Raw genomic sequence first — 14,685 nt, forward strand, 5'->3', positions numbered from 1 at the left:
TTTCAGCTTGTCGGCTCAGGTATTCAAACCAGCGACCTTTCAGTTACTGGCCCAACTCCCTAACCGCTAGGCTAACTGCCACCCCTTAAGTACCTTGCTCAAGGGCACATCGGCAGATTTTTCGCCTTGTCGCCTCTAACCGCTAGGCAACATTGAACCAAAAATCTTTGGCAACATAATTTTGGACCAGATGCTGTTAATTGTATAAATCCATGCATCCATATACGGGGATGGGATTTTCATTGAGCAGCAAGTGTTTAGAGCCTAAACTGGCTGAGACTGCTCCTAACCAGAACAGGGTCGTGTTCAGTAGGTACACAACGTGGATGGATGGGGAGGGACTACCTGAACTGGGCCAATAAGAAACAAGTATTTTTCATTTTGCGTTGCAACACGTTTAAAAACACTTTGCAACGTTGTGTTGAACAGGACCTAGGAGTCTGATCACCCCCCATAAGGTGTAGGATTGAGACCGAGGCTGGTTTTTATATCTGTAATGTATCTAGGTTCCTTCTAAGTGTGTCTAAGGCTGTCTGTGTCTGTGGCTCAATCCCTCTGCAGGCATGGAGCAGCCCATGCTGAAAGCCAGATCGCCAGTGGGTCAGATGTGTTCGGTGGTGGCCCCGCCTCCTCCAGCTCTCCCTCTCCATCCAACACCGTTGGCCCCCAAGGGAGGTGAGAGACAGAGGTTGAGTCCCAAATGGTACCCTGTTCCCTATCTAGTGCCCATAGGGGTCTGGGGCCCATTGAGGTCTGGGGGCTCATAGGGCTCCGATCAAAAGTATATATGGATTTTTTTGGCGCCATTTGGGATGAAAGTCAGAGAAATTGTCCTTTGTTCCTGTGTGGTTCATGGGTTTGATTCCTGCTGGGGGCTAGTTGTTTTGGATAAAAGTGTCAATATCAGTGTTTCCCAGTCCTGATCCTGGGGACCCGAAAGGGTGGACATTTTAGTTGTTGCCCTAGAACCAACACATTTGATTTAACTGATGACCTCTTCATCAAGCCTTTAGTTGAATCAGGTGTGTTACTTACACGTATGTGCTACCCCGTTGGGTTCCCAGGACCAGGATTGGGAAACACTGGTCTAAATTACTTAAATTATATTATATATTAAGTTAATTCACTTCCAGAATTGACTGGGTTCAATTCACATTGACCCCAACCCCCGGCATGCAAGACTACTGTAAGTGGTTGTAGATAACAGTGACATAGCTACATGACATATATTCTGATATATTAGGTGGAGCTGATTCTGGTGAAGGAGCAAAACGGGGTCCAGTTCACCACCTCCACCTTGGTCAGCCCTGCTGGCCACCCCCACGGCCATGGCCATGCTCTGGGACCCAGCCACGGACACACCCCTGTCCCTGGAGAAGAGAGGGAGACCTGGGGGAAGAAGATCGACTTTCTCCTGTCGGTGATAGGGTTCGCTGTGGACCTGGCCAACGTGTGGAGGTTCCCCTATCTCTGCTATAAGAATGGAGGAGGTGAGAAGGAGGGAGGAAGGGTGTGGGGGGGGAGGGAGGAAGGTGCCAGAGAAGGAGGGAGAAAAGGTGAGAAAGAGGGAGAAAGAAACAAAGAGAGAGAGAGAAAGAGAGAGAGACGCAGAGAGAGAGAGACAAAGAGGGAGAGAGATAGATAGAGACAGAGAGAGAGAGAGAGACAAAAGAGAGAGAGAGAGAGAGAGAGAGAGAGAGAGAGAGAGAGAGAGAGAGAGAGAGAGAGAGAGAGAGAGAGAGAGAGAGAGAGAGAGAGAGAGAGAGAGAGAGAGAGAGAGAGAGAGAGAGAGAGAGAGAGAGAGAGAGAGAGAGAGAGAGAGAGAGAGAGGAAAGAGAGAGACGAGAGAGAGAGCGAGAGAGAGAGAGAGAGAAAGAGAAAGAGAGAGACAAAGAGAGAGAGAGATAGATAGAGACAGAGAGAGAGAGAGAGACAAAGGAGAGAGAGAGAGAGAGAGAGAGAGAGAGACAAAGAGAGAGAGAGAGAGATAGATAGAGACAGAGAGAGAGAGAGAGAGACAAGAGAGAGAGCGAGAGAGAGAGAAAAGAGAGAGACAAAGAGAGAGCGAGAGAGAGAGAGAGAGAGCGAGAGAGAGAGAGGAGAGAGAGAGAAGAGAGAGAGAGAGAGAGAGAGAGAGAGAGAGAGAGAGAGAGAGAGAGAGAGACAAAGAGAGAGCGAGAGAGAGAGAAAGAGAGAGAAAGGAAGAGAGTGAAATGAAGAGAGAGAACGATGAAGCCTTATCTATGTGTGTTTGAGCAGGCGGTAGTGTGAGGCCTTCCCCTTTAAAGATAAAAGAGATCTCCCCAGCTGATCAAACTGCTGATTATCTACAACCATTAGGAACACCTATTGTGGTTGTTTAACATAGAATGTTAATTGAGTTGGTAATTGAGGGATGGTGAAATAACATTATAGCATTTTATTATTTACCAGGATGCCGGTCAATTCAATTTCATCATGCATGCTTATGAATGTGCTATGTATTGTAATGAATGTTTAATGAAGCCCTTATGTAGGTTCCCTTCAAATATGGTATCACTACTGGTATTGCCATGTAGTGTCACGTCTAGCCTCAGACTCTCAGTCTCAACAAGATCAGATTTGGAAGGATGGCCGCGCAAGACTACGTCATGTAATCCTGTCCTATCTCCCCCTGCCTTCAAAAGGAGCGTTCCTGGTGCCCTACCTGTTCGTCATGCAGATAGCAGGCATGCTTATCAATTGCTTATGTATAGGTTATGACTGTGTTATAAAGCCATTATGTAGGTACTGTCCTGTCTCTCTCTGTCCTCTATATGAGCGTTCCTGGTGCCTTACCTGTTCTTCATGGTGATAGCGTTATGGATAGGCTATGAACGTGTTATGAAGGCATTATGTATAGTTATGAATGTGCTATGTATGTGTTATGAATCTTAATGTAGCCTTGTGTCTCTCTGTCCCACTCTAGAGCGTTCTGGTGCCCTACATGTTCTTCATGGTGATAGCAGGCATGCCTCTGTTTTACATGGAACTGGCTCTGGGGCAGCACAACAGAGAGGGAGCGCTGGCGTCTGGAAGATCTGCCCCATATTCAAAGGTAGGAGAGAGAGAGAGAAGAGAGAGAGAGAGAGAGAGAGAGAGAGAGAGAGAGAGAGAGAGAGAGAGAGAGAGAGAGAGAGAGAGAGAGAGAGAGAGAGAGAGAGAGAGAGAGAGAGAGAGAGAGAGAGAGAGAGAGAGAGAGAGAGAGAGAGAGAGAGAGAGAGAGAGAGAGAGAGAGAGAGAGAGAGAGAGAGAGAGAGAGAGAGAGAGAGAGAGAGAGAGAGAGAGAGAGAGAGAGAGAGAGAGAGAGAGAGAGAGAGAGAGAGAGAGAGAGAGAGAGAGAGAGAGAGAGAGAGAGAGAGAGAGAGAGAGAGGGAGAGAGAGAGAGAGAGAGTGTGTCTGTGTGTGTGTGTTAAGATAACTACCATTGTTTATCCCCAAACAACGCCACTCACATGGAAGACTGAAAATTGGCTTTTAGAGGCTCTCTGTCTTTGGTGATAAACACATTTTGGGCCAATCTTCCCGCACTTTCCAACACATCGATAAACACTCCGGTGAGCGGAAACCATAGAATTAACATGACAAGTGTCAAAAGAAGAACCGTGACCTTCTCTGTCTTGTTCAAACCCCCTCCCCCCATCAAAACCACGGTGCTGAGCGCAGACATTGCTCTGGACATTGATCTGCTGTTGTTGACCTGTCAGTATTTAATGTGTTTACTGGGTGTCTGGGGACAGCTGAGAGGTTTCATAGTCTCTCCACTTAAAGGTTTCAGTGTAACGTGAGGTAATGTCCTTGTTTCAATGTTGTTTGTGTTTTTTATCGTGAAGCCAAGTTTGAAGGCAGCCTGTCTGTCTGACTGTTCGTTCAATCCCCTCTGTCTCTCCATCCGTCCATCCCTCTATTCACCCACCCACCCAACCACCCTCACACCCACCCACCCACCCACCCACCCACCCACCCACCCACCCACCCACCCACCCTCACACCCACCCACCCACCCACCCACCCAACCACCCACCCAACCACCCACCCACCCACCCACCCACCACCACCCAACCACCCTCACACCCACCCACCCACCCACCCACCCAACCACCCTCACACCCTCACACCCACCCACCCACCCACCCACCCACCCACCCACCCACCACACACCCAACCACCCACCCACCCACACACCCACCCATCCACCCATCCACCCATCCATCCATCCACCCACCCACTCAGCCACCCACCCACTCAGCCATCCATCCACCCACCCACCCACTCAGCCATCCATCCACCCACCCACCCACTCAGCCATCCATCCACCCACCCACCCACTCAGCCATCCATCCACCCACCCACCCACTCAGCCATCCATCCACCCACCCACCCACTCAGCCATCCAGCCACCCACTCAGCCATCCATCCACCCACCCACCCACTCAGCCATCCAGCCACCCACCCACTCAGCCATCCAGCCAGCCATCCATCGATCTGTCCATCCGTCCGTCCAGCCCCCTAGTTGAGACAGAGCGAATAGCTGCTGTCACTCACGCACTGTAATTACATCTGATCAGCATATTTGTTTCCTAACGATCAATGATTTCAAAAGACTACAGGATCACACGTGGTGCTAATAATTCTGCCTCAACAAATATCACTTCTCCTAGATTAAAGAGCCATGGAAAAGAGCCAGGACATCATGTGGCCATCAGAATGAAAGAGATAGACACTTGTTAGTCCTAAAGGTCAGGATGAAAGCGAACAGTAGAGTTTGGACACGGTGCTAAAGACAGAGAAAGGGCAGATCTGGGGATAAATAAAGCATAGAGAGGAGACTGCAGAGGCAACCTTTAGAAAGTTTGGCTGTTAATGTCTTTCATTTTAAGCGCTCTTTAAATTCTGTGTTATCAAGTGTTCTGTCTAGTTTACTTCTGAAAGTGTTAATGTAAACATGTAAGAATGTAGAGTGTTGAGGTTCAAAGAAGGTGATAGGAAGGCTAGGGAGTTCATAGGAAGTTCACAAATGGTTTTATTTGAGGTATCTAGGAGCAGATTTGACCTTTGGCCTTTGTGATACTTCCAGTTAATATCAATTATTTATTGTGACATGTTGCCCTGTTTTGTGTTTTCTGTCTACCTCTGCTATAGTCTGAGCCTGTATTCTAAGCCATTGTGTAACCCTAAGAATGGACAATAAAGTTTTGAACTTTGATCTTGAACAATAACCTTTCACCTCTCACCTTTTCCCCAGGTGTTGGTTTCACAGTGATCCTGATCAGTCTGTATGTGGGCTTCTACTACAACGTGATTATAGCTTGGGCCCTGTTCTACCTGTTCTCTTCCTTCACCGGGGACCTGCCCTGGGTCCACTGCAACAACACCTGGAACAGCCCCAACTGCTCCGACCTCTGGGCCTTCAACAACTCCCTCAACGACACACACAAGTCCACCCCCGCAGCCGAGTACTTTGAGTGAGTCTGGTGTTTCGTCTCTAGATCCTAGCCCCTACTCCCTGCCCACTAGCCACCCCTGCCTCTGAGTATTATGAGTGAGTTCCTACTCCCTAGTCCCTAGATACTGTATCCATGTCTTTATACTCCTGGTCGTCCATGGATAAACTGTATCCATACCTTCATACTCCTGGTCGTCCATGGATAAACTGTATCAATGCCTTCATACTCCTGGTCGTCCATGGAGACACTGAATCCAGTGTTCTTGATAGATTAACAGGTGTGTCATATGTTTTAGCAAAGGCGGTTTGTTTTGACAATTCAGGCCTGTCATGGACAGACAGGCAGTCACTGCCTTTATCTCCACCTGGGAACAATTTCATCTAGTCTCAGTCAGGGCCATTCAGTTGACAGAAAGTTATCTTCTTCTTCTTCTTCTTCTTCTTCTTCTTCTTCTTCTTCTTCTTCTTCTTCTTCTTCTTCTTCTTCTTCTTCTTCTTCTTCTTCTTCTTCTTCTTCTTCTTCTTCTTCTTCTTCTTCTTCTTCTTCTTCTTCTTCTTCTTCTTCTTCTTCTTCTTCTTCTTCTTCTTCTTCTTCGTCATTCTTAGTTGATAGTTACTGAAGTGTTTCTCCACTTAGTGTGCTGTGTTGTTAGTTATAGGTTGTTAGTTAGTTGTTGTGGTTAGTCATTGGTAACAGTGTTGTTGTGTTGTTAGTTATAGGTTGTTAGTTAGTTGTTGTGGTTAGTCATTGATAACAGTGTTGTTGTGTTAGTTATAGGTTCTTAATTAGCTGTTGTGGTTAGTCATTGATAACAGTGTTGTTGTGTTGTTAGTTATAGGTTGTTAGTTAGTTGTTGTGGTTAGTCATTGGTAACAGTGTTGTTGTGTTGTTAGTTATAGGTTGTTAATTAGTTGTTGTGGTTAGTCATTGGTAACAGTGTTGTTGTGTTGTTAGTTATAGGTTGTTAGTTAGTTGTTGTGGTTAGTCATTGATAACAGTGTTGTTGTGTTAGTTATAGGTTCTTAATTAGTTGATGTGGTTAATCATTGGTAACAGTGTTGTTGTGTTGTTAGTTATAGGTTGTTAATTAGTTGTTGTGGTTAATCATTGGTAACAGTGTTGTTGTGTTAGTTATAGGTTGTTAATTAGTTGTTGTGGTTAGTCATTGGTAACAGTGTTGTTGTGTTGTTAGTTATAGGTTCTTAATTAGTTGATGTGGTTAGTCATTGGTAACAGTGTTGATGTGTTGTTAGTTATAGGTTGTTAATTAGTTGTTGTGGTTAGTCATTGGTAACACTGTTGTTGTGTTGGTTATAGGTTGTTATTTAGTTGTTGTGGTTAGTTATTGGTAACAGTGTTGTTGTGTTAGTCATAGGTTGTTATTTAGTTGTTGTGGTTAGTTATTGGTAACAGTGTTGTTGTGTTAGTTATAGGTTGTTATTTAGTTGTTGTGGTTAATCATTGGTAGTGTGCTGTGTTGTTAGTTATAGCTGACCTGGGTCTGTTAGTTAGCTAGATGTTAGTTGGTTAGTTGTTACAACCTGTTCTAATTGTTGTGTTCCAGGCGTGGGGTCCTCCACCTGCAGGACAGTGAGGGTATAGCGGACCTGGGTCTGCCTCGTTGGCAGCTGACGTCCTGTCTAGCTGTGGTCATCGTGGTTCTCTACTTCAGCCTCTGGAAGGGGGTCAAGACCTCAGGGAAGGTAGGTGGTCCTCTGAATCTGTAATGGCTCCATATCAACATATTGCTCTATGAGCAGGATATTACATTCTGGCCTAGAACAGAACAGAGTGGGCCAGGTTGCTGTGTCCATGTCTATATAACAGAACAGAGTGGGCCAGGTTGCTGAGTGTATGTGTATAGAACAGAACAGAGTGGGCCAGGTTGCTGAGTCCATGTGTATAGAACAGAACAGAGTGGGCCAGGTTGCTGAGTCCATGTCTATAAAACAGAACAGAGTGGGCCAGGTTGCTGAGTCCATGTCTATAGAACAGAACAGAGTGGGCCAGGTTGCTGAGTCCATGTGTATAGAACAGAACAGAGCGGGCCAGGTTGCTGAGTCCATGTCTATATAACAGAACAGAGTGGGCCAGGTTGCTGAGTGTATGTGTATAGAACAGAACAGAGTGGGCCAGGTTGCTGAGTCCATGTGTATAGAACAGAACAGAGTAGGCCAGGTTGCTGAGTCCATGTCTATAGAACAGAACAGAGTGGGCCAGGTTGCTGAGTCCATGTGTCCCTGTGCAGGTTGTGTGGATCACAGCCACCATGCCTTACGTGGTTCTGACTGTCCTGCTGCTGCGTGGTGTCACCCTCCCTGGAGCCATGGATGGCATTAAGGCCTACCTCAGCGTCGACTTCCGACGACTCTGTGAGCCTCAGGTAAGACTGGGGGAGGGAGGGGGAAAGAGAGAGAGAGAGAGAGAGAGAGAGAGAGAGAGAGAGAGAGAGAGAGAGAGAGAGAGAGAGAGAGAGAGAGAGAGAGAGAGAGAGAGAGAGAGAGAGAGAGAGAGAGAGAGAGAGAGAGAGAGAGAGAGAGAGAGAGAGAGAGAGAGAGAGAGAGAGAGAGAGAGAGAGAGAGAGAGAGAGAGAGAGAGAGAGAGAGAGAGAGAGAGAGAGAGAGAGAGAGAGAGAGAGAGAGAGAGAGAGAGCACAGAGAGAGAGAGGAGAGAGAGGAGAGAGAGAGAGAGAGAGAGAGAGAGAGAGAGAGAGAGAGAGAGAGAGAGAGAGAGAGAGAGAGAGAGAGAGAGAGAGAGAGATTGAAGGGGAGAATTCAGAGGTGATGCTGATGTTTATTTCTGTATTTTAATGCCACAGGTATTCTTTTAGTGCATGAAAATAAAGGTTAGAAGAAATATTTAATATTTCAGTATCCACGAAATCCCAACTGATGAAATGTATATCTAAATAATTTGCCTTAATAAGGGCGCTGTAAGAATCTCCAGCTGTTTCCCTCCCAGTAGCAGCTCACCACAAGGACTCAAAGCAGCAATTTGAGAATTAGATTAGACACATGCATGCAGCAACAATTTGCTAAATTACCCCGTATTCACAAGTGTCTTTCATCTTTCTGTTGAATGAGTTTCCTGCAATTATCTCTAATAACAGCTTTTTCTCTGTCTTTTGTCCTCTGTCCCCCGGCTGTTTGTTGTGTAGGTCTGGATAGACGCTGCCACTCAGATCTGCTTCTCTTTGGGAGTGGGGTTTGGTGTGCTAATAGCCTTCTCCAGCTATAACAAATTCAGCAACAACTGCTATAGGTGAGCTAGAAGCCGAGAACAACCGGAGTGCGTCCCAAATGGCACCTTATTCACTCTATATATAGTGCACTACTTTTGACTAGGACCCACAGGGCTCTGGTTGATAGTAGTGGACTATGTAGGGAATAAGGTGCCATTTTGTATGCAGCCTCAGTGTTGATAGTCTCTAATGGAGAGGTTGACAGAGCGTACGGAGCTGGTGAATTACAATACCTTTGAAGCCCCTCACCTACCGCCCATGTCTTTCACACCAGTCTGTTCCATAGAGGATAGTAATACCTACCGCCCATGTCTTTCACACCAGTCTGTTCCATAGAGGATAGTAACACTAAAACCTACTGCCCATGTCTTTCACACCAGTCTGTTCCATAGAGGATAGTAAATACCTACCGCCCATGTCCTTCACACCAGTCTGTTCCATAGAGGATAGTAATACCTACCGCCCATGTCTTTCACACCAGTCTGTTCCATAGAGGATAGTAAATACCTACCGCCCATGTCTTTCACACCAGTCTGTTCCATAGAGGATAGTAACACTAAAACCTACTGCCCATGTCTTTCACACCAGTCTGTTCCATAGAGGATAGTAATACCTACCGCCCATGTCTTTCACACCAGTCTGTTCCATAGGGGATAGTAATACCTACCGCCCATGTCTTTCACACCAGTCTGTTCCATAGAGGATAGTAAATACCTACCGCCCATGTCTTTCACACCAGTCTGTTCCATAGAGGATAGTAAATACCTACCGCCCATGTCTTTCACACCAGTCTGTTCCATAGGGGATAGTAATACCTACCGCCCATGTCTTTCACACCAGTCTGTTCCATAGGGGATAGTAATACCTACCGCCCATGTCTTTCACACCAGTCTGTTCCATAGAGGATAGTAATACCTACCGCCCATGTCTTTCACACCAGTCTGTTCCATAGAGGATAGTAACACCTACCGCCCATGTCTTTCACACCAGTCTGTTCCATAGAGGATAGTAATACCTACCGCCCATGTCTTTCACACCAGTCTGTTCCATAGAGGATAGTAACACTAAAACCTACCGCCCATGTCTTTCACACCAGTCTGTTCCATAGAGGATAGTAATACCTACCGCCCATGTCTTTCACACCAGTCTGTTCCATAGAGGATAGTAATACCTACCGTCCATGTCTTTCACACCAGTCTGTTCCATAGAGGATAGTAACACCTACTGCCCATGTCTTTCACACCAGTCTGTTCCATAGAGGATAGTAACACCTACCGCCCATGTCTTTCACACCAGTCTGTTCCATAGAGGATAGTAAATACCTACCGCCCATGTCTTTCACACCAGTCTGTTCCATAGAGGATAGTAACACTAAAACCTACTGCCCATGTCTTTCACACCAGTCTGTTCCATAGAGGATAGTAACACCTACCGCCCATGTCTTTCACACCAGTCTGTTCCATAGAGGATAGTAATACCTACCGCCCATGTCTTTCACACCAGTCTGTTCCATAGAGGATAGTAACACCTACTGCCCATGTCTTTCACACCAGTCTGTTCCATAGAGGATAGTAAATACCTACCGCCCATGTCTTTCACACCAGTCTGTTCCATAGAGGATAGTAATACCTACCGCCCATGTCTTTCACACCAGTCTGTTCCATAGAGGATAGTAACACTAAAACCTACCGCCCATGTCTTTCACACCAGTCTGTTCCATAGAGGATAGTAACACCTACCGCCCATGTCTTTCACACCAGTCTGTTCCATAGAGGATAGTAAATACCTACCGCCCATGTCTTTCACACCAGTCTGTTCCATAGAGGATAGTAACACTAAAACCTACCGCCCATGTCTTTCACACCAGTCTGTTCCATAGAGGATAGTAACACCTACTGCCCATGTCTTTCACACCAGTCTGTTCCATAGAGGATAGTAAATACCTACCGCCCATGTCTTTCACACCAGTCTGTTCCATAGAGGATAGTAATACCTACCGCCCATGTCTTTCACACCAGTCTGTTCCATAGAGGATAGTAACACTAAAACCTACCGCCCATGTCTTTCACACCAGTCTGTTCCATAGAGGATAGTAACACCTACCGCCCATGTCTTTCACACCAGTCTGTTCCATAGAGGATAGTAAATACCTACCGCCCATGTCTTTCACACCAGTCTGTTCCATAGAGGATAGTAACACTAAAACCTACTGCCCATGTCTTTCACACCAGTCTGTGTTCTGGTGTATGACACTAATATTGACATGAATCAGCAGACATTGGACCTTGATCTTAAACGGATGCTCCCTGTCTGTTCTGGATCTACCAGATATATAAATCTGTTCTTGTCATCTGCTCTCTCTCTCTTCCAGAGATGCCATCATCACCAGCTCCATAAACTCTCTGACCAGCTTCTTCTCTGGCTTCGTCATCTTCTCCTTCCTGGGGTACATGTCCCATAAACACAGTGTACCACTCGACAAGGTGGCCACAGACGGTCAGTATTCTTAATGCTCTGGATAAGGTGACCACAGACGGTCAGTATTCTTAATGCTCTGGACAAGGTGGCCACAGACAGGTCAGTATTCTTAATGCTCTGGGTAAGGTGACAGACGGTCAGTATTCTTAATGCTCTGGACAAGGTGGCCACAGACGGTCAGTATTCTTAATGCTCTGGGTAAGGTGACGGTCAGTATTCTTAATGCTCTGGACAAGGTGGCCACAGACGGTCAGTATTCTTAATGCTCTGGACAAGGTGGACGGTCAGTATTCTTAATGCTCTGGACAAGGTGGCCACAGACGGTCAGTATTCTTAATGCTCTCGACAAGGTGACCACAGACGGTCAGTATTCTTAATGCTCTGGACAAGGTGGCCACAGACGGTCAGTATTCTTAATGCTCTGGACAAGGTGACCACAGACGGTCAGTATTCTTAATGCTCTGGACAAGGTGGCCACAGACGGTCAGTATTCTTAATGCTCTGGATAAGGTGACCACAGACGGTCAGTATTCTTAATGCTCTGGACAAGGTGACCACAGACGGTCAGTATTCTTAATGCTCTGGACAAGGTGGCCACAGACGGTCAGTATTCTTAATGCTCTGGATAAGGTGGCCACAGACGGTCAGTATTCTTAATGCTCTGGACAAGGTGGCCACAGATGGTCAGTATTCTTAATGCTCTGGATAAGGTGGCCACAGACGGTCAGTATTCTTAATGCTCTCGACAAGGTGACCACAGACGGTCAGTATTCTTAATGCTCTGGACAAGGTGGCCACAGATGGTCAGTATTCTTAATGCTCTGGATAAGGGGGCCACAGACGGTCAGTATTCTTAATGCTCTGGTCAAGGTGACGGTCAGTATTCGTAATGCTCTGGATAAGGTGACGGTCAGTATTCTTAATGCTCTGGACAAGGTGGCCACAGATGGTCAGTATTCTTAATGCTCTGGACAAGGTGACCACAGACGGTCAGTATTCTTAATGCTCTGGACAAGGTGACCACAGACGGTCAGTATTCTTAATGCTCTGGACAAGGTGGCCACAGACGGTCAGTATTCTTAATGCTCTGGACAAGGTGACCACAGACAGGTCAGTATTCTTAATGCTCTGGGTAAGGTGACGGTCAGTATTCTTAATGCTCTGGACAAGGTGGCCACAGACGGTCAGTATTCTTAATGCTCTGGATAAGGTGACGGTCAGTATTCTTAATGCTCTGGACAAGGTGGCCACAGACGGTCAGTATTCTTAATGCTCTGGACAAGGTGACCACAGACGGTCAGTATTCTTAATGCTCTGGATAAGGTGACCACAGACGGTCAGTATTCTTAATGCTCTCGACAAGGTGACCACAGACGGTCAGTATTCTTAATGCTCTGGACAAGGTGGCCACAGACGGTCAGTATTCTTAATGCTCTGGATAAGGTGGCCACAGACGGTCAGTATTCTTAATGCTCTGGACAAGGTGGCCACAGATGGTCAGTATTCTTAATGCTCTGGACACACAGATGGTCAGTATTCTTAATGCTCTGGATAAGGTGGCCACAGACGGTCAGTATTCTTAATGCTCTGGTCAAGGTGACGGTCAGTATTCGTAATGCTCTGGATAAGGTGACGGTCAGTATTCTTAATGCTCTGGACAAGGTGGCCACAGATGGTCAGTATTCTTAATGCTCTGGTCAAGGTGACGGTCAGTATTCGTAATGCTCTGGATAAGGTGACGGTCAGTATTCTTAATGCTCTGGACAAGGTGGCCACAGATGGTCAGTATTCTTAATGCTCTGGACAAGGTGACCACAGACGGTCAGTATTCTTAATGCTCTGGACAAGGTGACCACAGACGGTCAGTATTCTTAATGCTCTGGACAAGGTGGCCACAGACGGTGTATTCTTAATGCTCTGGATAAGGTGGCCACAGACGGTCAGTATTCTTAATGCTCTGGACAAGGTGGCCACAGATGGTCAGTATTCTTAATGCTCTGGATAAGGTGACCACAGACGGTCAGTATTCTTAATGCTCTCGACAAGGTGACCACAGACGGTCAGTATTCTTAATGCTCTGGACAAGGTGGCCACAGATGGTCAGTATTCTTAATGCTCTGGATAAGGGGGCCACAGACGGTCAGTATTCTTAATGCTCTGGTCAAGGTGACGGTCAGTATTCGTAATGCTCTGGATAAGGTGACGGTCAGTATTCTTAATGCTCTGGACAAGGTGGCCACAGATGGTCAGTATTCTTAATGCTCTGGACAAGGTGACCACAGACGGTCAGTATTCTTAATGCTCTGGACAAGGTGACCACAGACGGTCAGTATTCTTAATGCTCTGGACAAGGTGGCCACAGACGGTCAGTATTCTTAATGCTCTGGACAAGGTGACCACAGACAGGTCAGTATTCTTAATGCTCTGGGTAAGGTGACGGTCAGTATTCTTAATGCTCTGGACAAGGTGGCCACAGACGGTCAGTATTCTTAATGCTCTGGATAAGGTGACGGTCAGTATTCTTAATGCTCTGGACAAGGTGGCCACAGACGGTCAGTATTCTTAATGCTCTGGACAAGGTGACCACAGACGGTCAGTATTCTTAATGCTCTGGATAAGGTGACCACAGACGGTCAGTATTCTTAATGCTCTCGACAAGGTGACCACAGACGGTCAGTATTCTTAATGCTCTGGACAAGGTGGCCACAGACGGTCAGTATTCTTAATGCTCTGGACAAGGTGGCCACAGATGGTCAGTATTCTTAATGCTCTGGATAAGGTGGCCACAGACGGTCAGTATTCTTAATGCTCTGGTCAAGGTGACGGTCAGTATTCGTAATGCTCTGGATAAGGTGACGGTCAGTATTCTTAATGCTCTGGACAAGGTGGCCACAGATGGTCAGTATTCTTAATGCTCTGGTCAAGGTGACGGTCAGTATTCGTAATGCTCTGGATAAGGTGACGGTCAGTATTCTTAATGCTCTGGACAAGGTGGCCACAGATGGTCAGTATTCTTAATGCTCTGGACAAGGTGACCACAGACGGTCAGTATTCTTAATGCTCTGGACAAGGTGACCACAGACGGTCAGTATTCTTAATGCTCTGGACAAGGTGGCCACAGACGGTCAGTATTCTTAATGCTCTGGACAAGGTGGCCACAGACGGTTTGTATTCTTAATGCTCTGGACAAGGTGACCACAGATGGTCAGTATTCTTAATGCTCTGGATAAGGTGACCACAGACAGTCAGTATTCGTAATGCTCTGGACAAGGTGGCCACAGACGGTTTGTATTCTTAATGCTCTGGACAAGGTGACCACAGATGGTCAGTATTCTTAATGCTCTGGATAAGGTGACCACAGACAGTCAGTATTCGTAATGCTCTGGACAAGGTGGCCACAGACGGTTTGTATTCTTAATGCTCTGGACAAGGTGACCACAGATGGTCAGTATTCTTAATGCTCTGGATAAGGTGACCACAGACAGTCAGTATTCGTAATGT

At 46.5% G+C, this 14,685-nt stretch overlaps 1 protein-coding gene across 1 annotated transcript in view; it reads left to right on the plus strand.

The window, feature by feature from the left end:
• Window positions 1-812: 812 nt before the first annotated feature.
• The window catches only part of LOC121542316 (sodium-dependent dopamine transporter-like), a 21,294-nt gene continuing 7,421 nt past the window's right edge, over window positions 813-14,685 (plus strand). Inside the window, 10 exon segments of the mRNA XM_045214518.1 lie at window positions 813-818; window positions 1,244-1,490; window positions 2,667-2,670; window positions 2,950-3,038; window positions 3,041-3,076; window positions 5,264-5,483; window positions 7,030-7,168; window positions 7,714-7,848; window positions 8,623-8,726; window positions 11,078-11,202. Of these exon segments, the coding sequence (XP_045070453.1) occupies window positions 813-818; window positions 1,244-1,490; window positions 2,667-2,670; window positions 2,950-3,038; window positions 3,041-3,076; window positions 5,264-5,483; window positions 7,030-7,168; window positions 7,714-7,848; window positions 8,623-8,726; window positions 11,078-11,202 (1,105 nt within the window).

The sequence above is a fragment of the Coregonus clupeaformis genome, unplaced genomic scaffold (assembly GCF_020615455.1).
Source record: "Coregonus clupeaformis isolate EN_2021a unplaced genomic scaffold, ASM2061545v1 scaf0272, whole genome shotgun sequence".
Lineage (NCBI taxonomy): Eukaryota > Metazoa > Chordata > Actinopteri > Salmoniformes > Salmonidae > Coregonus > Coregonus clupeaformis.